This window comes from Aulostomus chinensis, chromosome 10, assembly GCF_037954235.1.
Source record: "Aulostomus chinensis isolate RoL2024-O1b breed Wild chromosome 10, RoL_Achi_v1.0, whole genome shotgun sequence".
NCBI classification, from domain to species: domain Eukaryota; kingdom Metazoa; phylum Chordata; class Actinopteri; order Syngnathiformes; family Aulostomidae; genus Aulostomus; species Aulostomus chinensis.
Window position 1 is genome coordinate 22,516,240 of NC_141329.1, and position 23,986 is coordinate 22,540,225.

The 23,986-nt window shown below is 39.9% G+C and overlaps 5 protein-coding genes across 5 annotated transcripts; 1 reads left to right on the forward strand and 4 right to left on the reverse strand.

The window, feature by feature from the left end:
- Positions 1-1,347: 1,347 nt before the first annotated feature.
- Positions 1,348-7,519, reverse strand: rab30 (RAB30, member RAS oncogene family). Its single transcript, XM_086216472.1, has 5 exons — positions 7,361-7,519; positions 4,774-4,872; positions 4,602-4,685; positions 4,291-4,474; positions 1,348-2,975 (listed from the first exon to the last, which is right to left on the reverse strand). Exons 2-5 carry the CDS (start codon positions 4,864-4,866, stop codon positions 2,725-2,727), a joined length of 612 nt encoding a protein of 203 aa, XP_086072598.1. The 5' UTR covers positions 4,867-4,872; positions 7,361-7,519; the 3' UTR covers positions 1,348-2,724.
- A 340-nt stretch (positions 7,520-7,859) lies between these two features.
- Positions 7,860-9,364, forward strand: ndufc2 (NADH:ubiquinone oxidoreductase subunit C2). Its single transcript, XM_086216474.1, has 3 exons — positions 7,860-8,115; positions 8,692-8,835; positions 9,173-9,364. The coding sequence occupies exons 1-3, from the start codon at positions 7,977-7,979 to the stop codon at positions 9,220-9,222; spliced, it is 333 nt and encodes a 110-aa protein (XP_086072600.1). The 5' UTR covers positions 7,860-7,976; the 3' UTR covers positions 9,223-9,364.
- Positions 9,365-9,447: 83 nt separating this feature from the next.
- Positions 9,448-10,057, reverse strand: thrsp (thyroid hormone responsive). The gene has a single exon (XM_086216473.1). It carries the CDS (start codon positions 9,985-9,987, stop codon positions 9,577-9,579), a length of 411 nt encoding a protein of 136 aa, XP_086072599.1. The 5' UTR covers positions 9,988-10,057; the 3' UTR covers positions 9,448-9,576.
- Positions 10,058-10,578: 521 nt separating this feature from the next.
- On the reverse strand, positions 10,579-13,456 carry guca1c (guanylate cyclase activator 1C). Its single transcript, XM_086215244.1, has 4 exons — positions 13,137-13,456; positions 12,574-12,723; positions 12,079-12,166; positions 10,579-11,936 (listed from the first exon to the last, which is right to left on the reverse strand). Exons 1-4 carry the CDS (start codon positions 13,329-13,331, stop codon positions 11,800-11,802), a joined length of 570 nt encoding a protein of 189 aa, XP_086071370.1. The 5' UTR covers positions 13,332-13,456; the 3' UTR covers positions 10,579-11,799.
- A 5,680-nt stretch (positions 13,457-19,136) lies between these two features.
- On the reverse strand, positions 19,137-22,757 carry c15h3orf52 (chromosome 15 C3orf52 homolog). Its single transcript, XM_086216475.1, has 7 exons — positions 22,408-22,757; positions 21,527-21,610; positions 21,226-21,309; positions 20,815-20,947; positions 20,198-20,358; positions 19,726-19,796; positions 19,137-19,649 (listed from the first exon to the last, which is right to left on the reverse strand). The coding sequence occupies exons 1-7, from the start codon at positions 22,465-22,467 to the stop codon at positions 19,469-19,471; spliced, it is 774 nt and encodes a 257-aa protein (XP_086072601.1). The 5' UTR covers positions 22,468-22,757; the 3' UTR covers positions 19,137-19,468.
- Positions 22,758-23,986: the final 1,229 nt, after the last annotated feature.

Sequence of the window (23,986 nt, forward strand, 5' to 3'; positions counted from 1 at the left end):
TTGACGGGAGTTGAAGTTTTACGTCTTGAATGTTGCTGGGACTACACCGGAAATAAGCGCATAAATCGTTTTAAGAAAACCATGTGATATGATTTCTAGTAAGCGAAGATGTCAAGTGTTTTATTTTACTTTTACCATCATTTTCGAATTATTCATCGGGTCTTTTTTCTTAATTTCAGTCTTTGCTCAGTCAAGGAATACAATTTTCATCAAACATGACGCAGCTGTTATATTTAATCAAAACCAAATGTCTGTTTGGTGTCAGCGGACATCCGCTTAGGGAGGCGAGTCTTCTCATCGCAAGCAAATGTGTAAATGTTTGGCTTTGTATTTCCTGACTGTCTGCTCTGCTGAAAGAGCAGCTAATACATGCAAGGTGAAGTCAGGCTAATAACACTGATGCCAACCCACTTGAATCATCAGGCAAACCCGTTAAACTCACAAGGTATAAAAGGAAGGTGGAACAAACTTGACAGATGGACAAAGGACGTGGCAGACGGAAAGAAAGCGTGGAACTAGAGGGCAACTCAATTCATGACACAAGAGACGACGGACAGACGAGGATGGGGAGACAATGGAGGCAGGACAGACGAGGATTTACACGATTGAAGATCGAAGGAAAAAAAAAGACAGGATAATTCGAACATCCAAACTACGCAAACAGCTTAATCAGACGGTCCAGACAAAACTGTGACGTCTGCTTTGTAGTTCAGTAGGTTTAGTGAGCCTCTGTCAAAATGAAAACGAATGTGACTGTGTATATTTTTATTTAACACGGTTAATGTAATCACGTTGTCCACTGAGCTGAGAAACAAGTGTAAGGTGATCAATTACCTTGAGAGCAAACATAAATGAGTGCACTTTTTACATTACTCCAGTAGCAGAGTGTTTAAACTTGGGTGCAACCGCTAGTTATCCATAATAGTTCATTAAGATACCTTCACCCAGAAGGCCTCCATCCGGACCAGGGATGGGCAGCCATGTACCATGGAGGGCCGTGTGTATGCAGGTTTTCCTTCCAAACAAACACTTTAACAGGTGATTCCACTGATTAACACTCCTCTGTAGCTGAAGGAGTGTTAATCAGTGGAATCACCTGTTAAAGTGTTTGGTTGGAAGGAAAAAACCTGCATACACACGGCCCTCCATGGCACATGGCTGCCCATCCCTGCCTTATAGGATTCTGGTGAAAATAATCATTTTCATATATAACAATGATGCAGTTACACAATGTGACCACTAGGAGGAACCGCACATCCAGGGTTACAATGCCCTCTAATCATGGAAAAACCCTGCTAGTCAGACAATTAACGAGACCAGTTGAAAGAAATAAGAACATTGGACGATATGTTTAGTGTAATTATTTAATATTATAGAGTAATTTTAGGGAATATTTTGTACACATAAAGGAAAAGGAACATGTCCATAGGATTTGCCTATTGCGTTAACAGGAAGATCCGATAGATTCATAAAAATGAGTAGTAACAGTTGTTGAATCTAAGATTAGAGGTCAAACAAACAGCTCGCCTGCTTACAAAGGAATTACTGAAAACAAACCCATGTAAAAGCAAAGTGCCATGATGTACTTAGAGTCACTACAACAAAAGACAAAATGTTACATTAAAAATAAGTCTGCAGTATATGGCATTGTGCAATACAGTACATTACAGTTATGGTAAATATATTAAGGTTAGACCACTACAAATGATGGCAAAACATGCTGGACAATCAAGAGATTTCACAATAAAAGCATATGAAATACAACAACTTCTATATGAAACTACATGAACAGACCCCCTTCTATTAAATCAGAAGTGATACAGTTTCATGGCTAGGCAGCGACAACAAAGGCAGATCTCTTCACGTCAACGGGTAAAAGAAGCACCTGACAGTCAAAGAAAAAGGTCAGTCGATTAAGTTTAGAATATCTACTTTTAAATGATCATTTCAGAGGCAATCTCAACTGCATCATACTAATCGCAAGCACTGCAAATATGCTAAAGGAAAAAAAAGAACAGAATACGATTCGAATGTAGTATTTATATGTGTGTTTCAGTTTGCCTTTTCTGACATAAAAACATATTGTAGCAGCAAGTAAAAATCTCTAAATGGGAACAAATATTTCACAGTTTGTAATGACTGGTGCAAAGAACTACTCAGAAATGACATACTGAAGGTCAATAAGATGACGAGCAACTCTCAGAGCATCAGAATTAGTGGGGAAGAAGTGATTGTGCGACAGATTTTGCAGCTGGATCACATTTAATTAGTTGAAAAATGTGTTGTAGGCAAAACAATTTGTCACCTTTGACTGACAATATCTGGTTATCTCGACACTTTTGGTCAGTTTTACTTAGTCGACTGTAACAAAATACCTGGTTAAGCATCATAATGGCATAATACTGCTGGTGAATATTAATGAAAACGGATGTCATCTCACTATGAAGAGGGAGCCCTGTGCAGATTCCTGGATGCATTAGGCCAACATACTTTACATCCTGTTGCACCGAGGACAGCGTTCTCCATAATGGCAGCATCTGACCATGCTTGTTCATGGAAGGACGGCCAAACTAAGGCCAAACCCTTGCACAGCTTAAAAAAGGCATGGAACTTGAAATGAAAGGACTACGAAGTGGCTTCGCGCCACCTTAGAGGGACGGAGGCATTGGGGCTCAGCCATCTGCCATCTACAGTCCATCGCTACTGAGTAACCGTGAGCTCTCTCTAATTGAGGCTACAGCAGCTCAAGTAGCTGATGGTTTTACCCTCGCCAGGCATCGGGGCAGTGTCATTGTTATCCAGCTTGTTCTGCTTGGCCTCTCGAATGAGTTCGCAGGCCAGATCAAGGAAAAGTTTCTCGACATTGTCTGACTCTTTGGCTGAGGTCTCCAGGTACAGCATGCTCTGAGCTTCGGCAAAGTCTTCAGCCCTCTGTCGGAGAACCTCTCTCTTCTCTGCCAGATCGATTTTATTACCTGTGAGACACACGGAGGAATGTTTAAATGTCATGATGTAGGATTCATGTGTCTTGCCACGCATTCTCTCCGAACAGTGGTGTGTGGGTGTATGTGGAGGAAACAGAAGGAAGTGTGTGTGTGTGTGTGTGTGTGTGTGTGGGATCGGTGTTATTTCATCTCCTGACAAACAAGAATTTCACAGAAATCCCAACAATAAGACAGATACCAACAAAAGAGAAACAGCTTCTTTTTATTGCTAATCCTTTCAAAAACTACTTCAATTACGAGGCATTCAATTCATTTGAAATCACATTTTTTCATTTACTCTTGTGTACATATCTGCCCTGTAAATCACAAGTCCTGTGTGCTGCTAATACCGTTATCTCACTGCGCACACACTCACACAAACACACACGTTTGCGCAGGTTTTATAAACCATGAGCCTATATTGGTCCTTTCCCCATTGCAAGAAAGGAATGAGCTGCCTGCCTGTTTTTTTGTTGTTGTTTTTTTTTCTGGTGCATCACTACCACAGTCAACACACCGTAGAGAAGTAAACGGTGTTGAAACAGCACTGGAGTGTTGTATCTAGTTCCAGCCAATTACTGTGCGCGTCTGACACCAGAAGCCCCTGAAACAGGCCGCGAATTACCACGGTCACCTAGATTTTGTGTTCCCATCAATGCAGATCAGCACTGTAACCAACAAACATGCTACAGAGCCATGTGACCTGGGAGTGAATGCTGACTAAAGCTGTTCCTGCTGCAGACAAAAGCCAGATGTTGTTGGGTGTTGGCAGGTTGTTTTTTTTTGGTTTTTGTTTTTTCTGGCCAGTGAGAAAAGAGCTTAAGAGGAGAGATCGCTTACCAAACTTCCATCAAAGTAAATTCTCTCATTTTTTCTCTACAATTGAATAATTCTGTGAAAATCCTGTTCTGTGATACATCTGCACACATGAAAACCTAATACAAATATACAAACTAGTCAATAACAATGTGTTTTACACAAGATCTGCAGACGCTAAACAACAAGTTTCCTGCTTATCTAACGGACAAACGTGCCTTCGCTGGTTGAACATGACACAAAACAAACATTTAACAAGTAAACACGCAGAAAGTGCTCTCCTAACGTCTGTTTAAAGAAAAAGGTAGCTAATTTGTTGCATTTTAACAGAATTTAGATATTTTAAAAAGCTGGTGACATTGCTTCTGCTCACAACCTCTGTTAGCAACAGGCTGTGCTTAGCTACGATCGCTTCGCTCCAACAGGGAGGAATGGCAGGATGACATGAGAAAATACAGGAGTTACTGTAGAAGGAATAAAGGCTTCTTACCGACTAATATAGTCACCACCTGGTTGTTGGCATACTGCTCGATCTCCCTCAGCCACTCGGGAAGGCACCTGAAGGAGTCCTCACACGTAATGTCATACGTAAGAATGAGAGCATTGGCACTACGGTAATAACTCTGAGTGATGGAGCGAAACCTCTCCTGTCCAGCCGTGTCCCATATCTGAAGCTGGAGAAACAAAACATCTAAAATTGACATTCAAGTAATTAACAGACAACAAGTGACGCACATTTTCTGTGTCTGAAAATTAAAACAAAACAAAACAAAACAAAACAGTAGTTGAGTCTTTGCACACCTTGACCTTCTCCCCCTTGATTTCCACTGTTTTAATCATGAAATCTACACCAATTGTAGCCCCCTGTCCAGGTGGGAAAAGGCCCTAAAATAAGCAAAAACATATATAAACTGATACACAAATATTTTTTAATTCAATAATTACAAACATTTAAGCAGAGGCATATACAAACCTGAGTAAAGCGGCGGACAAGACATGTCTTCCCTACTCCAGCATTTCCAATCAGAACTATTTTGAACAGGTAGTCATAATCTTCCATACTCATGCTAATCTGGGAATATAAAAAAAAAAGCAAAAGTATATTTATCACCACCACATTACTTCATTTTACTACATTACCGCTGTCAAAACTGCAGTTCAAATCACCCAAAATGCACTCGGATATATTTGTTGTTGAGGAGGAACGTGGAATAATGTGAACTTTTCACCCACGTTCAAACAAATGTTCAAGCTTCTAATAAAAAGTGACAGTCCTATTGTATACACACGCATGCACACACGCATGCATGCACACACACACACACACACACACACACACACGCACACACACCTTTCCTTCTCTTTCATTAAACCTGCTCTCTAGGTGTGGGCACCTCTTTTTCTGCACTCACCATAGAGATTTGGTGAAAATGACTTTAAGACGTTCACGTTAGCTCACGGGCACATCCCGAGCTGCTGATATCAGCCAGCAAAGTTGGCTGATTTAATCAATAAATAATTAAGAAGGCATTACGGCTGCAGCAGAGAGGAGAGTCTCTAAACTTAAGCTTATTAAGATTTTCCTGAGGTCGACCATGACACTGAATCCCCTCAGTGGTCTTGCAGCGCATTAATATCAACGACGCGGTTGCTGGGTAGATCATGATGAGGTCATCGATGATTTAGCATGAAGGAAGAGCAGGAGGTTTCAGGCTAGGAGAAGAATCTCCAGCTGGCTCCTGAGTGTTCACTTTGATATTTGATTTGTATTTTTATTCATACCAGGAATGTTCATGCTGGTAAAAAAAATACATAAATCTATACACAACCTCAGGTTCAATACTAACATGGACCACCTTTTTCTTTTGGTTCAAGGAAGCAAAAGTTATACTCAATTGTGTGTATCTGCTGACACAGGCTCACGCGCATGGATGACTCATTAGCTCCGCCCTCGCCGAGAAAGTGCATAGAGGAGCACAGGCCCTCGCGTTTAGCGACCATAAATGACAATAGAACACACGAGAGGCTTTATTTGTGTTATTGATTCATTTCAGCTCATGCTGGGGATGTTGTAGCATTTTAACCTACAATAAAAGTGGTGTATAATACTGCATGTTAAATCACAGGTAAATCATCTGATCAGGTATGAGATTGATTCAGTTTGGTAAAATGAAATAAAATAAAATAAAATACACAAGAAGCACAAAAACACATCAAAAACTACTCTTTTTTTATACTTTAAAATCAAGTTTTCTATCTGTGTTTAATGTTTTGGGGGGAAGTGATCGGGAAAAAAAATCATTTCGGTTTTCATTCACTCAAGGTTCTTTTTAATACTACTAATAATAACTGTGTAATTGCGTAAGAGCAGAAATCTGATCAGAGGAAGGACTGAGGAGACATCTTGTGCCCTGCAGTTAAACATGTGATTTTTTTTAAAAAAATTCAGATATTCATGTAATCTGGAATTGGATAAGGAACAAAAGCAGATGACTTTCTAAAAAAAAATTATGTGGCGAATATAATTTTTTTTAAGCACAATTAATGTCACACATAGTAGCATTTGCTACGAGTATTTCCTGTATACCTTATTGTGTGTGTGTGTGTGGGGGGGGGCTTTAAGTATACAAACAGCACTGACAGCAATAAAGCTGAACATCTTAAAGTCTCTTCTCCTGAAAACTCAGTTTAATAGACTGTTTTATCAACGCTGCAAAACCATTTTTGAATCTCTGGCACTGATATTGAAAACTGGCTGGTCCTCAGTGATACATCTCCAGGGCTTCAACAGCAGACTGAAGTGTGAACCATTAGAAGACAATTTTTTTTTAAAAATATAATCACAGAAAAGTGGACGAGGGGTGTTCCCTAATATTGCTGCAGTTTAAGGGGCCCCTGCATCTCGTTGGGTGGATTTTCTTGACATAGAGCCTCGAAACAGTGCGGGACATTGCTGGATAATCTTCTGAATTATCAACCCCCCAAAAAAGGAGCTGATTACTTTGTTGTCAATGAACACACACGACACATCTGTGTGGGATACATGTAAACACGGATTATAAGATTCCCTTCTCTCTCTGCAGCACCGTTATATCTGCTCTGACTCCAGCAGAGTGAATCGGGCCTTCATGTGCGTGATTCCAAGATATCGCATTGTTAAATCAATTTTAAGAAATCAAACTGTTACTTGAACAATGCAGCAATCGCTTTCAATCAGCCAGGACGAGATTAACCATGTTCGCGGGCTACATTAAACAGGAATGTTATAATGCAAATTTATTTTCGCCGTGTCGCATTTAATTTTCCGCCCCTTTACCCTAATTAGAAATGCAAAGCAGCACTGTTGCATGCAGTTCTAACTTAATCAGGTCCAATGTTAGATTTCGCCTCTGCGATATTTGATGATTGGACATAGTTGGAGCCATTAGGGCGAAGCTAGCAGCGGTAGCAACTAGCAGCTACCGTGTGACTCTATAGCCATTTTGGCTGAATCTGGAGATGCAGGGCGCAGAAATCAAAGTCAGCGAACCGATCAAGCCTGAAAAAAAGTTTGCACTTACCCCAAAAACCGGGGATATCCCCGGACTTACTACTACTTGGTATGCATAGGTCACCTCATCAAATAAGCAAAGCTACTACTGGGCAGGGCATAATTCCTCTGGCTGTGTATCCTCAGCAGCCTGTGTGGTAGAGGAGGAGGAGGAGGTGGAGGAGGAGGACTGCACTTCAATGATGTCACCGGTTTACTTTCAAATTAAATCAGTAACGTTACTCTCAATATATTTTTCATTATTTTATCTTCATAAAAATCCCCTTCCTATGCCGTCATAACTGCAATAAAATGTGCATAACTCAGTAAAATAATGCTATAATGTTACCACTGTTTCAAAGCTAAAAGTACACAAGAAAAATACCTCATGTAGCTACGAATTTTCCAGTAATATTTACGTTTCTACATGAGACAAGTAGCGTTTGTTATCTCTTTAATGTGAAATAAAAAAAAATGAACCCAGTTTGAGGTGGAACTAAAGCGCTTGTAGTGTGTTGTTCTTGGTCGAATGTTTCACGCGGTTGCACACCACGTCCTTGGCTTCCTCCAAGAGGTTACAGCCGATGAGCAGAGTTCAGTAGCGGGCACTGCAGAACCTTTCAGGATATAACGCGAATCTTCTCAGCATGGGGATGCTACCCGACGAGGCAAAGGGTCTCCCTCCTCCGGGGATTGTAAACCGGTGCTCGGTGTGGCTTGCCGGTGTAGGTTGGGCGTCCGCGATGCTCCACAACGCCCTCATTCACAGGCCGGCGCTAAAATCAGGTTAGCATGTTTGTTAGCTACTAACAAAACACCACAGTATCTGCTTTGATTTATTACACATTCGCTGAATAAAAAAACATTTTGCATCTGTATTAAATACACCATAACCTACATTCATATTGTCCACGCAGTTTCAGAAACTTGAACCATGACGGAGTAATACAATACTTCTAATGAAGCATTTATCGCTCGTAAGTTATTCCTCGGCTCATTGATGGGTAGGCTGATGCACAGATGGTCCAGTCACAGAGCATGCAACTTAAGTATTAGTATCTGTAGTATTGACTGCTGTTGGACACTGACAGTCTCCAGGCTATCGTCTCTCCTTTAGTGTAACTCTTCTACTACACCTTAGTTATGTCTTTATTCTATTTTAGTCTATTCCCATTTTAAGTTTTGCTGGTTCCATTACAAAATCTAAGATTGGATTTTCTGAAACATGTTGCTCTTCCCCATGAAAAGTGAATCGAGCACTACATTCGTCCTTCATATTTTTTTCTAGAAACTTTACAAACGATACAATCTGCCTGACAGTCGAATCAAAACACATTCTCTGACCTCTTTTTCCTCTTTTAGGTGTTCATCGACAGGTTCTGCTGGCAACAATTGGATGGTTCCTGGGCTACCATCTGACAAAGAATGAAAATTACAGATACGCTAAACTAGATCGAGACATGAGGGAGTATGTGAAACTCCACCCAGATGATTTTCAACCAAAGGGTACGTGCTGCTGCTTTTTGTTATATATTCAGCTTTGTGTTACTTGATGAATTGTTTCAACATTTGTCCACTGCCTTTGACCACTATACAAATTTCTAAGGGTTTTAGAAGGACAAGGATTATCCCTCCTCCATCCCCCCATTTCTTTAAGGGTTGAGCTTTCACGCTGTTCAAGTGCCCTGTAGTAGATTTGAACACAGATGACTCACTAATAATCTTTATGTGTGTCTTGTCTCATTCTTCACATATTTCTGAAATAAGTTATTGCTGGGATTTAAGACGTGATGTCCCTCGTTTGACTCTTCAAGTTGTTTTTCTTTGTCTTCTGTCTCACCAGAGCGAAAGACTTTTGCAGAGATTGTCGAACCTTTCTATCCTGCTCGCTAAGGATCAAAAACTTCCGTCTTGGAAGAAGGACGAGACAGAAACAGCTTGCAGACTATGACCTGTCTTCAGTTGTCTTTGTGGGAGTTCTTCCTGTCAGCTGTGTGATATGTTTCCATGTATATAATAAAGATATCTTAAATGATTGAGTGAAATTGCTCAGATTCCTCCTGATCGAGAGTTTTTCTTTTACCTACCGTGAATTAAAAAACAAAAAAATACCAATAGTATTTTTTCACACTTTTATTACGTTAAAAGCATTGGATCAATAAATGCAAGTTTTTTTTCAAGCAGATATTCAGGTGACAGCTACTGAACGCTGTTTTTTCACGATGTCTCAGAAGTGTCACATTTTATCTAGTTTACACCACGGATGATTTCCATATATTTCTCTGTCAGGCTCTGCGTCTTGTCAGTGAGATTGCTTATCAGTGAAAACAGTCCCCTCAGGTGGAAGTGGAAAAGGGCTTCCGGATCCGAGTCCAACAGAGGCTCCAACGTCTTGTTGAGGTCAATGTTCTTCTGATCCTCCAGAGGAACCAAACCGTTCTCCACTGCGTTTCTGAGGGCTTTGAGCATCAAATAGCTGCTGTACAGGTCTCTGCAGGACTCCTCTGCTGCTTCGGAGTCGTACACCTCATCAGTCGGCACGTCTCGCAGCAGGCTCGGCAGGAGGATGGTCTGCTCCATGTGACTGATGGCTAAGCTGTATTTTCTCAGAGTCAACAGCAGGTTGTTTCTGTTGAATTTGGCATCTGCGGTCTGCATGGTTCCAGTTGGCTGTGGGCTGTACTGTGGTGGAAGACAGTCTGTGGCAGAGCAAAGCCATGACAGCAAGCACCAGTGAATTTATACCATGTGGTGTAGGTGGGTTGATCACTGCACTTGCGCAAGTGCATCATCCGATGAATTTAGGATTGGAGTGCTATGTCGAGTCAAATCCTTATCTTTGTTGAATTTACATAACCATTGACTTCTCTTTCATAATATTGTCTAACTGGTGGACACCAAAATGAACCTGTGGTATATGATTCACCAACCGTACACACCACTATCTTTGTCAGACCTGGAATAACATGGTTTAATATTGATTATGAACTTGAGAAATGAGCTGAGGGATGTACTGAAGCGTTTATATCAAGGCAAGGTCTCCTGTGTTGAATTTGCAGGGTATCTTACAACAGTGGGGCGAAAAAGAAATATGTTGAAATAATCTGATGTGTGCAGGAAGAATCATCAGTCTGACCCGCAAAAGCGTGGGGGGAAAAAAACAGTAATGTAAGTGTTGCAGTAAAATAAACAGAAATACATTAACATGTAAAGTGATGTTCAAGCAGTACCAAATAAAAGGGACTGACAATATTTCAGACAAAAAAAAACAGCAAAGCACTTTTTTCTAATAACGTTATAAAATAGATGAGTTTTTGTGCTTATTGTGAAACGTTTTGATATTTTTGGGATGGGTTATATGCTACGTGACCAAAGGACTCCAAAACAGCAGACATATGAATTTATTAAAGTAGATTTCTTCTTTTGATATTAGATCTAAAAAAAAAAAAAAAACCTCCCCATAGCCTCCAGGTTTTATGACCTATAGCAACTTCAAATCAACACCTGATATTAGCACTAGACTTGAATAATAGGACTCATCTCTTATAAACATTTTATTGCCTCCAATATTTTTTACGAATATTTTAATTCAAATTTCTTCCAACAATATTTGATAGGAGGAAAAATCAAAGACAAATGTTTCAAGAGCAAAGTCACAGTTAAATGTATTCTAAATTATTTATTTGTACTCCTGCAACTTTGGATGAACAAAGATGAATCATACAGGAAAGTGTACCAGTGTAAAAACTTTTTTTTTTCTTGTAGAAACAATTGCATTCACATTAAGGCAACACTGTAATTAAGCAATAAAGCAAAATACAGGAAAACATGGCAAACATTTTTACACTCAGTCACCATATGGGCTCAGTTGTCACCGAGTTTTTCCAAGTAGATTTTACAAGAACCAAAGACCAGTGTTGTAGATATCAGCAAGCGTTTGCATGTAAAAGCCCAAATTCTCTAATCACCCAACAAACCACAGAAGGAAATGGCCGCAGTGCATTATTTTCTATTATTTCTACTCTGTCTGATGCTATGTAACTGTTACTTCAACGCGCTCATTTATACATCTCTTCAAATAATATCCAAAATAGTGCCAAAGCCACCGAAGAGACTTTGGACTGAAGTATTTCTACTGTTGTGGCTCAGTTAGATCCAGATCCATCTTTGAGCCATCTCCTCCATCCACAATGGCAATGCGAGGTGGATTTCCCTTCTCCGCTCCGTTGATTTAGGGCCATCCCGCAGGGGATGTGAGAACGCAAGAGGCAGGAAGAGGAGAACTCTCTGCTTCCCTCAGGGCGACACAGCCCATGTCTGCATGGTGGGACTGCTCGCTCAGGTATTTCGGTTCACCGAGGTGGGATTATCACCGAGTGCATACACTTGTTTCCCAACACTGCTGCACTCCTTAAAAATCCACTAAAAATTATCTCAAGTCCTCAGACAGTCCACTTGTTGATGTCAGATTCAGTTCAAGCCTTTTCTTTGTTGACCCCTTATGATGATCTCCAGCACGTTGGTAAGGTCCATCATCTTGCCGAGCATTTCCATGATGTCAGGATGTTCCCTTGCTCCACTGATGAATTCCTCCAATGTCAGCTCACCTGAGAGAGCGAGTAACAAAGATGAAAATGACCTTTTATAAAATAAGGTTTGTCATCATGCATTGGTTCCGCTAACCATTCGTCTGAGCCGGCACAGTTCCCAAGTTGAGGGTTTATCAATCACCACAATGAAATTTGTTACCTTCTCGGTTGACGTCAATCCTATCATATATAAGAGTCACAATCTCCTCCGGGGGGATGTCGTAGCTCCTGGTGATATCTTGAATAGCCTGATGGAAAATATTACACATACAATTGTTATGCAACAACATTTATCCGTTCAATTTTTTTCTGTAAATGTAAATGTGTGAGTTTTTACATTAATATATAACTGTAAACCTGCTCCAACTACTTTTGCGCCGTATAATGCAAGACACAACTCAAAATACAATCACACCGATTTACTTTAAATGTATGTTGGTGAAATGGCGCTATGTAATCTTTAGTATGCATGTGCACTTCTTTAGTGAGAGAATTAGGTATGAACAAGGCCATATATAGACTCAGGTTAGATAAGAAGCCTTGGATTATATGTTATGTCTTAATGTAAACTCAGTCCTAAGCCTTATGGTTCAGAGACCTATGAGCTGACCTTTTCTTTGTCATTATTTTTTCCGAAAAAAAAAAAAAGATATACCTTAAATATGGTCTCCATTTCCTCCTTGTCAATTTTGCCATTTCCATCTTGATCAAAGAGCTTGAAGTACCATTTTAGCTTCTGGTTAATTTCTCCTTTCAGTAGTAAACTTATCGCTGCAATATATTCGACAAAGTCTATGTAGCCATCCTGCAATAGAGCAAATAAAACATACAGTTAAGATATGATGCCCACAACCAGTTTTTACAAAAAGTTTTACTATTTGCATCATTTATCATTGTATTATTTATAACTACTTATTATTTGGATTGAAGCAATTTTGAAGAAATAGTAGCAGATATTTGCAGATAGTTATACAGATACTAAATATTTCAATGTACATGTACATGACTTGCTCATCCTGAGCTTTGTGAGACAACTAAGGATTCACCAAGTAGATCACTACGGATCTGCTCTCTTACTTATGATTCCATGGTATCGATCTAATCTGTTCATCAAGGGAGATTCCTCAAGCAGCTGAAATCACTGGATCGTTCACCTCTTTTTGAAGGAAATGTAGAGTTTCTCCTTCATACAAGCCAACATGTTGTGTGTTTTCTTACCCCGTCCATGTCAAAGGTGAAGAAGACCTGGTCCACATAGCTGCTGGCCTCTTCTGTCATGCCATTCATTTCAAGCATCGTCTTGAGCTCAAAGAGCGTGATGAGCCCTGAAGGAGACTCCTTCATGAATTTGGTGTACCAGTGATGCATGTCCTCCTCCAGGATGTCATCCAGGTTGGAGCTGTGTGCACCCATTATTCCTACGGATCCAGTCCAGTATCCTGCAGAGCTGGAGGTGCGGCTGACAGGAGCAAGGACAGCAGTGCACTGGCAGTACTTTGTTCTGGCTGAAAGTCCATGCGATGACAACCTTAATCTCTTAAGTCTTGAAGAAGAGCCAAAATGGGACATAACCCTTTAATGGGATAACTGCTGAGTTCTTCCAAGAACATCAGAACACTGCATGCACTCTTCACGACTGATAAGAAGTGCTACTGGATGCCAATGACCAGGGACTTGGCACTCAGCCCAACAAAGGAATCTCAACTAAACTGACTCCCGTCTCAAAAACAAGATTAATTAAACAATTCGATAAATGGCTTTAGAGCCATGGGGACAAAGCAGCTTTTGTGACTATGTCAGAATTTATTTGCTATTTCTTTTTTATGTTGTTCATTTGTCAAATATGTCCACAAGTATTTCTTTTTTTTTTTTTTGTATTCTCACCTGCTTAAAAATATTCTATATATGGAAGCAAATATTCTAAAAGGGGTCCAGGAGCTAAAGCAGGGATTTCTCTGGGAACAGACAGTCTGTTTATAGTACAGAGAGACCACATTAAGCCTCTTAAAGTACAGAATATTACATAAACGTTGTCATTCATAATATAATAATCAATATAATGCACACATATATACATAAGCAATGCATACATGTGAATACAAACTTTTTGTACTTAAAATTTGTGCAATAATTCCTGCAATATTTATAATACAGCATGTCTTGATGGGTCAAACTATGTCAAGTATTTTAATAAACTATAAATAGACTTATATTAAAAAAAAAAGGTAAATGCTCAGGGAAAAAAACTAAAGGAATGAAAAATAAATAAAAAAAATTGCATGAATGATAAACACTGAATCTTCCTTTAAATTTTAATTCCCAGAATATGCTATCATGATATCTGAATTATACAAGACGCAATGTATTTAAGAGCTTGTGTGCATATCTTTAAATGGATAAATACAAGTTTAACCAGCGCTGTTGACCTATGACTGACCTACAGTAAATGCGGGTTTTAAGATCTCAGGTTATCAAAGCTTGCCATGCTTATTATAGTAAATCTGGCTTTAAAATGATTATCGCTCTCAAAAAAGGGTCGAGAAGATGGATCTCCAGACGGCTGAAACCTCGTAGTTCGACAAAGCACCACCCTTGCTGCTGCTACTGCTGCTCACATGATATTTACTGTGGAAAATACTGCTGGGATAAAAATAGACCGGGCTAAAGATGCCCCGTCTGAATCAATAAATCGAGACTGAAATGTGCATCTTTACTCTGACTGAACCTGACTTTTGCAATATCAGGGAGTTGCAGGGAGCAGCTGGGGTGAGTTGGTTTTATGTACATTAATAATCTGTTGAAATCACTTGGATGCTGCACATGTACAGCTGGTTAAACATGGCCTTTTGACCAGCATGTGACAGTCAAGTAGCATGGATGTTTGAAAGTTGCACACTTTGATGTACACACATTTTAAAAGGAATAAAGCCCATTTAAAATCCCAAAATATTTGAATTATTTAGTCCTCTAATGTGGATTAATTCACTTTTAAGTGTTATCAATGACCAATAACTTAAATGTAAGCAGCAATGAAAAATTGTACATAGAAAAAGAACTTTAATTCACAAATAACAGGCTTTTCACATTTCTCAGATCAGATTATTTGAATTAAAGCAATACCTGATTGCCAGCCTTACTACCAGAACAATACAAATTCTAATTAGTGTTGTAGCTCACTCACCGTTCATGATGAGAGGACAAATAATACACACCTGGCAGAAGGGTGACTCTTCATTACTCACAGCAAGAATCTAATTAGAGACCAGTCATTTTGACATAATTGCTGCATGAAAATAGACTGCAACCTGACATACTTGCACTGCGCCAGCGGTATTCTCTGCAACCACCTGCTGCTCAGAAATATAAATGAAACACTTAAGTCACACATCCCAGATCTTGATGAGTAAAATATTCTTGTTGAAAATCTTTATTGAGTATATAATGTAATTCTTTTGAGAACAAAATAACAAAGAAGGATCAATAGAAACCAAAATCATTGACCTCTTGAGGACCGGATTCAGGATCATACTCAAAATGAAAGAGGAAGAACGAGACCACATGCTGATCCAACTTCTGAGAATTTCCACAAGACAACTCATAATGTGGCTCAGTGGCGTGTACGACCTCCACATGCCTCCATACCACGGCTGGGCTGACACGTCGGATTGTCTCCTGGGAGATCTCCTCCTAGACCTGGATCAGGGCATTATCAGCTCCTGGACAATGTGATGACCCCTATTGCAGGGGAAGTAGCATGCAGCCAACGCAGAGTCCTAATCAGTGCCATTGGTGACCCCTGGGCCCGGTGTCACCAGCCTATAAAACCCGGCCTCACTAACACTCTGTCTCTCTCTCCTTGCAGATAAGACATCCTGTCTGGTGATGTGCCATCCTTTGTTCTTAATGAAGTCCTTCTGATAATTGAATGCACCTCACACACCTCAGGTTTATGTATGAACACACAATCCATGTTTTCCTTTGTTGTACTTATCCTTTCAATAAGTAAAGTCAAACACTTGTTGACACAGTATCCTTGACTCTATTCTTGTTATGGCTGTAGCAAGTGAAGGCTCATCCAGCATCCAAAGACAACTGTTTAGGACAGCTAATACCAACATGCTACACGGTGCCAAGCCCCACTTGTGGATGCCAGGCCCTCATGTCCCCTTCATGTAGTCTCTTTCTGACAACAGAATCATGCGCACGAGTAGCACACTGGCCACTCTCTTGGGAGGGACAGCAAACCTTCTGACTACAGCATATCGGAATGTGCCATCCCGTAGGAGTTGCACTTCTTCAGCAACTTCTGTGGGCTGCAGATACCACCTTGTGCTACCACTAGTGGCAAGGGCACTGGAAAAAATGCTCAACTAGCTAAGAAGTAGCCAGAAATGATAAGAGGGAAATGGTCTGTGGTCAACACCTGCATAACCATTCCTTAGTAGGGGTTGTCTTGCTAATTGCCTATCTTTCCCACCTGTGGTCTGTCCCATTCGTACAACAGCAGGTGAAATTGATAATCAGTCATTACAGTTCCTAACTGGACAGGCTGATACCTCAGAAGTGTGACTGACCTGGGGTGACAGTCTCATGATTATGTAAGCTCTTTATTTTTTTGAGCAATGTATAAATGGGAACTCTCAGTGGTGCACAGTGACAAGAGAAAGGGGAAGCAAGTCAGGGAGCATATGAGGGACATGCTGTCTCTGCTGGTCAGCCAGAGAGAATGTTGCAAATCCAGCAGGTTAATAAAACTGAGTGAGGGAATCCAGTATATTTCATTTTTTTTCTCTATGCCCAGAAAAATAATTTTTAATTTTTTTTAAATGTATCCTTTATTTAACCAGGTAAGAAACCCATTGAGATCAGGATCTCTTTCACAAGTGTGACCTGACCCAGAGGTCAGCTGCTCATGTCAAAAAGAACAGTTTTAGGACAGTATAAATTAACAACATAGCATTTACAGCTAACAAAGAAAAAAGTGGGGAAGCTGTAACACAACAATAAAACAACAATTTAAGATTTCAAAAACACAGGCACTGTTCAATGGTCTTTCTCTGTCTAACCCTTAGGACAGAAAGGAAGGCTCCAAGTGTAATAACGTCAGGGAGTTTCAGTTCAGTCTGTAGCGTATTCCATGCCGAGCTAAGCTAACAGTTGTTTTTTTTTTACCTAATTCATTTCTTACCTGAGGAACAGATAAAACAAATGTAGTACAAGAACTCAAGGCATAGTGGATGCTTGTTCCCTGCAATAAAGCAAACAAGGTGGAATCAAGCATTAAAGAGCCTTATAAATTAGGGTCAGCCAATGTGCGTATCTGCGTGCACTCAAAGAAGGCAAGTTTGATCTCATATACAATTCACAGTAGTAGACGGGTACAGCCAGTGACAAAACTCAGTACAAAATGAAAAACAGCATCCAGGGACTTGAGACATTTAGATGACGCACTCAAATAAAGCACGTCCGTAGAGTCAAGGCAAGAAGGTTGCAGTCACTAATTTCTTTCTGACCCTGAGAGAAAAGCAGGTTCTATTCCTGAAAAAGAACCCAAGCTTCACCCAACGTTTAGTGACCAAAATATAAATCCATCCATCGTCATCTTCCGCTTATTCCTACACATTAGGAGCCTATCCCAGCGTCAACGGGCGAGAGGCGGGGTTCACCCTGGACAGGTCGCCAGTCCATCGCAGGGCCAACATAGAGAGACGAACAACCATTCACATTCAAACCTACGGTCAATTTATAGTATTCAATCAGCCTAGTCCCCAATTGCATGTGTTTGGACTGTGGGAGGAAGCCGGAGTACCCGGAGAGAACCCACACAGGAACGGGGAGAACATGCAAACTCCACACAGAAAGATCCCGTGCCCGAGCCGGGACTCGAACCCGTAACCTTCTTGCTGTGAGGCCACAGTGCTAACCACTGCACCACCGTGCAGCCTCAAAATATTAATATGGGCTTTAAATGAAAGCTTCTGATCTAGGATAAAACCCAAGTATGTGTAATTTAAAACCTGCTCTACAGGTTGTCATTTAGAGGTTACAGTATTTTTAGTGTTTTAATATTTTTAATTTTTAATGATAGGGCCTTTGTATGCGGGAAAACCATGAGCTTGATTTTATCTGTTTAAAACCAATCTGAGATCAAATCAACGAGACTGGACAACATTAAAAGCAGCTTGTACAAACTCAAAAGCCTGAGTGAGTGAGTGAGTTTGAACAGCAATAAAAAATGGTGTCGTCTGCATAAAAATGATACAGTGCATTTGACAAGTTATTACAGAGACTGTCTACATAGATTGAAAATAAAATGGGTCCCAGCACTGAACCTTGGGGCACTCCTTTGGTAATGTCCAGAAAAGGAGCGGTTGTTCCATCTACCCATTGTGTTCTGTGGGATAGATAGTTGGCAAACCAGGCAGCTACGTTCTTAGATAAGCCAATGTGATGTCAGGCTTGTATCAGCAGGCTGTGGGCTGCCGTGTCAAATGCTTTTGACAAATCAATAAAAAGAGTGACACTATTTCTTGGCCATCCAGAGTCTCAATTAAATAATTTCAGACCTTCAGCACAGCTGTAACAGTGCTGTGCTCTTTTCAAAAGCCAGATCGGAGTGGCTTTTAAATTTTATTTGATTCTAAAAACTCCTTTAGTTGGTCACTGATGTACCTCTCAAAAAATTGAATTAAAATACACAATTTAGAAATTGGTCTGCTGTTGTTTACATTTGTGATTTGATCAATTGAGTTAAATTTCGTGAGTCACAGACAACTTTAAGATTATCAGACGAGGCAGTCAGCAAATCAAGATTTAAATCACCAACCAAAAGAAGCTTCCTGGAATTAAACCCGGTCACACAAGATGCAAGAGAGGCGAGGGCTTTGGGGGAGGCAGAAGGAGGTCTAAAACAACCCATAATTGTGAGGGATTGGCCATGGAAGAATTCAAGCTTCAGGGCAAGGAGTTCAAATTGTTTGGTGATGAAGAGTGAGGATAACAGTTTAATAAAACTAATAGCTATCATCTCTCTATGGCTATAGTTTTCATTGACTGGTCTTTTTTGTCTTTTTAATCTATTATTTCTATTTACACTGTGTAGTCACAATTCCTGTTTTGCAAAGATTACATTGACTGTTAGAGCATGAATATAGATAATTACAACACTGACATTCATATAAATACATTTAGAAATAAAACATTTGCAGATATACACACTTCAAAATCTGAAAATGAAATATATTGCATTTCATATACTCAAACATATCTTCGATCTCTGGTGGCACGCAGTGCATTTCTGTCATTGATGTTGCGAAAACTACTTGACAGATAATGATGTCATCATATGACTAAGCCATAATAATTCCATGGCTGTGGTGACTTTAGTTCCCTGTGGTAAAGGTGCATGATACGTCTCATGAGAGAATCACACACACATAATGGTCAACTCATATGCTTCACACACAAACTCGTCTCCTGGATTTGGTGTTTTCAGTCCCACAGTCCCACAAGTTACACTGGTTTACCAGGTTGTTTGTTGCCACTTGCGTTCAAAACAATTTCAGGGAAACAGGATCAATGTGCATGGGTGCTGACTCGTCTTGATCGTATAGGAACTGCCTGAACACGTTGTAAACCATCTCCCTGCTCAGGGTAAACATCTTCAGCTGGTTCTGCTGGTCTGCAGGCATTAGAAATGTCAGCTGGTACTCTGCGATGACTGACCCGTTCCTGTGGGCAAAAAGAAGCTGTGAAGTGTATATGACAGATTTCCTATCTGTAACTTCTGAGTGGGATGTCTGCTTACCTGAGAGCAAAGATCTCAGCTTCAGAGAAGTAACGTCCCAGAGCAGGGGAGGAGCTGTAGAGATCAGTCAGCTGGGTAGGGCAAGTTAAAGCATGCAAAAGCAAACAATGTGACAGAAATGTTCAGCTGATACTGAGAGCTTAGTTCTTCTGTTGAAGCACTTTTACTGCACCTTATCTTTCAGTGAGAAATAAAAAAAAAACTCCTCTTGATGGGTTTCAGCTCTTGATACCAAATGTTTTATTTAGTGAAGTTTGTGGCTTGTCAACCAAAATGTGCCTTACAACACACTCGACTGATAACATTAAATGCTCTTACATAACCCACCTGGGACTTTCCCAAGGTTGTTAAACTGTATATTACACCTAACTGCATGCAATATGCATTAAAGGGCTGAATAGAGCAAAATAAAAGAATGATTACATGCACAACATTCTGTATCTTTATACTGTGACATACAGATCCTACTAACCTTTTCTTGGAGGTCTGCAGTGAGAGCTTTGCTTTCATTGGAGGAAATGGCAAGAAACTCCTCTGTGAAGACCAGACTTGGCAGTCGGAAGCTCCCATTGAAAAATCGAGGAACCTTAAATGATGAACGATCAAACTTCTCGTCCTTATCCTCGTGTATCACTGTTCAGAGAGAAAGGAGTTTAAAAACTCCAAACAAAGAAAGTACCTGCTGTTTTTAGAAAGCTAATGTTAAAAAAAAATTGGGGCTGGTCAATAAAATCCATACAATACATGTTTTTTTTAAACAATTTTATAATGATATCCCAACCAATACTAGCGCAATACATCATCATAAAAGTAATGTATACGCATCGTATTGTGAGGTTCTTGTAGATATCCAGCTCTATTCAACATGTAGCTATAAGTTGTTATGGTTTTGTACGACTGAAACAGTCCTCGGGCTCATACCACAAAGCATTGCAACCGTATATCACATTTTCTTGATGATGACATTTTGATATTTCTGCTTTAAAGAATCATAGATTGTTGCACAAAAAAACCCAACTTTGTTGTATTTATTCATAAATACATTTCCCAAGCACTCATAAATATTCAAAAGTCTTTGTTAAACCATACCTGAGCACAAAGCCAAAGAGATCGAAGTCACTACAACGATGAGCAGAAAGATTAAAATGATGACCACCCATAGTTGAACTCCCCAACAGACCTTCTCCTTCAGCTCTTTCCTTGCCCTGCATACAGCGCTCATCTACAAGCGTAGAAAATATGATAGAATTCAGATTGTATGTTCAAGGAACCATTGTCCTCTCAAGTAATGGCTTGGTGATAGAAAAGGAGTACTGTTTTAATGGCACATACATCTAGAAATGCTGTTAAAAGGGTAAAATAAAAACTAATATGAAGTGTTTCACTTGAAGGGTGGATAAGAAACTAACACAGTAAACTGTCACCAGTTATACTTCCTTTTTGGTGAGTGTGGAAGGAAATACCCTTGACAACCACATGTTGTTATTTTAATGATCACACCTGTGGAGGAGTATGCGTATGTCCCTGATTCCTTCCTATTTCTTGTGCATGTCCAGGGGTCATCAAGTCCTGACTTCCACGAATCTGATGAAACACAAAACATCAAGAAGTCACGTTGCACTGCATCTTCTCCCTTTACTTTAAATGGACTGTTCAAGAATACTGAAAGTAAGTGACACCGTTGCTACAGAGATAAGAGCTCCTCTGTTGACTTTAACGGCAGCACAGAAACTTCCCACCAGGCAGAAAAAAAATGACTAACCGGATACTTCTGAAGATCTCAAGCGTAAAGGAAGCTCACCTGCTGCTCACCAAGTAATTTGCTCCCTTCAGGTATCATGTATGCCTGGCCACCTCCGTTTTCTGCAGTCACCTGGGAGTAGGGCTGGACAAAAACAACAATAACAATAATATCAATATTAATAATAATAATAATAATATAAAAAATAAGATTTTAGGTCTTTTTTACACTGGGAAAAAAAAAAACAATATAGCATTTGTGATCAAGCAAGCAAATACTGAATTTCACTCTTTTTCTGCACGTAGAAGCAGGGATGATGGAAAGTAATACAACTTTTTGTAACATTCTTGCATAACTGAGTTACAATGTCAAGGAAAAAGAAAAATATGATAAACACTAAGGGATGGGAAATCATTTACAGATAGTAACAAAACGGTAGAACATTTCATAATTTATGTGACAAGTAGTTTCCTTAGGTAGATTTTAAAGCCCCTCTTTTTTTTTTTTTAATAGTGACACTGTTTAGTAGAAATAAATTAAAAGGAAGTGGAGTCATCGGAAGCACTGGTGTGGGTTTTTCCCGGGGGGTGGGGGGCAAATTCACTATCAGAGGACAGCAGAGGAGATGAAGCTGCTGGACTCAAAACCCACCAAAAAAAAAAAAAAAAAATCTACCAGCTAAGATTAATGCAAAAATATTGAATATAACTTATATGCCAGTGACGTTCCACACACGTGTGACAACCAGCCCTGGTCTCCCCTACTAGTACAATACAGAGTTTAAATATTAAATTAAATGTATAAATATAAGTATCTACTTATTATTTCCTCACTATTGGTGATATCTAAAAAAAAATGGGACAGATGAATTCTTTTTGTCCGCTGGTAATATATATTTCGTTGCAGGCTGTATTTTTCATTGGAAAATCCCACAAACTCACGCCGTCATGAGCTGCTCCACCGTTTCCATACGTCTCAAGAATCGTCATCTCCGTGTCCATGCTTGCGTGTCGCTCCACAGAAAAGTTTTTTTTTATATAATTACGAGTCCAAACGCGGAAGTGTTTAAAGTTCTGCGAAAGAAACCGCACTGTCCGCGGGGCCCTGAACGTCCCAATCAGGGATCAGCAACAAACAAACAAAACAAAACAAAACCAAAAAATCCAGAAAAACAGCAGAACCCGGCGATTTCACTCGACAACTAGAGGGAAAGTTTCTTTCCACACGGAAACTCTGTTTTCTTCTCCGACCTCCTCCCCCCAGGCTGACAGGTGAGTTCCTTCAGGTTTCGGCTGCAGTGACGTCATAAGGCGCCGAGTGACTGTACTGCTTGCACGGGGGGCAGGATGAAGTCACTCTATCACGTTGCGACACACAGCGAAGCGAAATCGATGTTCACTTTATCACGACATGGGAATTCGAAAACAATGGAAATTCATACTTAGAATATTTACTGAATTAATGTAACCATTGACTTCTACCTAAAACATGGTTTGATCGTTTCCATTCAGGAGCTGTTGCTTTTACTCGATAGAAACTGGCCAGTGGTTCATTTCCATCCATGCATTTCATTTCCAGTGTTCGTGAAGTTTGCGTGGATTGAAATGCAGTTCCTTCTGTAAACGTATGTTTTCTGGGCTTCTGGTCCCTGAGCACAACCTATGCAGTGAGTTTTCTTTCCAAAATCCCTCCTTTACATGTATGAAAGACGACAAATATATCTTACAAACGTTTTGCACACAAAAAATTACAATTACCTAATTAAAAAGAAAACACCACCTATTCCTTTGACAAGGTTTGCTAGCTTTGTTTATTCATCAGGATTATGAACTTTTCCAGGCCTTGAAGTTCTTTTCATATTTCATGACTTTTCCAGGTTGATCACGTCCGTCTGAAGTCAAAGGGTTCCTGGTTCAATCTTGAGCAAGAAACCAACCCCTGAATTTCCCCTGATGAGGACCAGGCATGGTCACTGGCCATCTGTGTGTGTGTGTGTGTGTGTATGTGTGTGTGTGTGTGTGAGTATCATTTCCCTGTTGAATACAGGTCCAGGTTTTGCTTTCGCACAATTAGTCGCAAATCATGCTCTCCTCAGTTTCAAAATTCCAGTGAGCACAGAAAATTTGCAATTTTCATTTCATCATTCCACACACATTCATAAAGCGTGGAAAAAATGTTTCTTTGTAAGGATTTTTGGGTTTGTTCCTTTGTATCAAATCAGCGTTTGCACAGCACCATTATTACTCATCAGGGATTCCTAACCACTCAAATGTGTTTTAGCTTCATCTGACTGAAAACTGTCGCTTGCATTCAGTGTTGATGGCACACAGACGACCGACAGGTGAGTTTAAACAGCCTGTATTTCTACTCAAGGTTAATTTGACTTCTAATGAATAAGAACACAAGTCTTTTCTTTTTTTACACAAGAAAGTAGCTGTTTATTTTCCTTTAGAATTCTGTGCATGACCTCCAAGGACCTGAGCCCACGTCACAGTGGCATTGCGATTTAGATATTTTGTA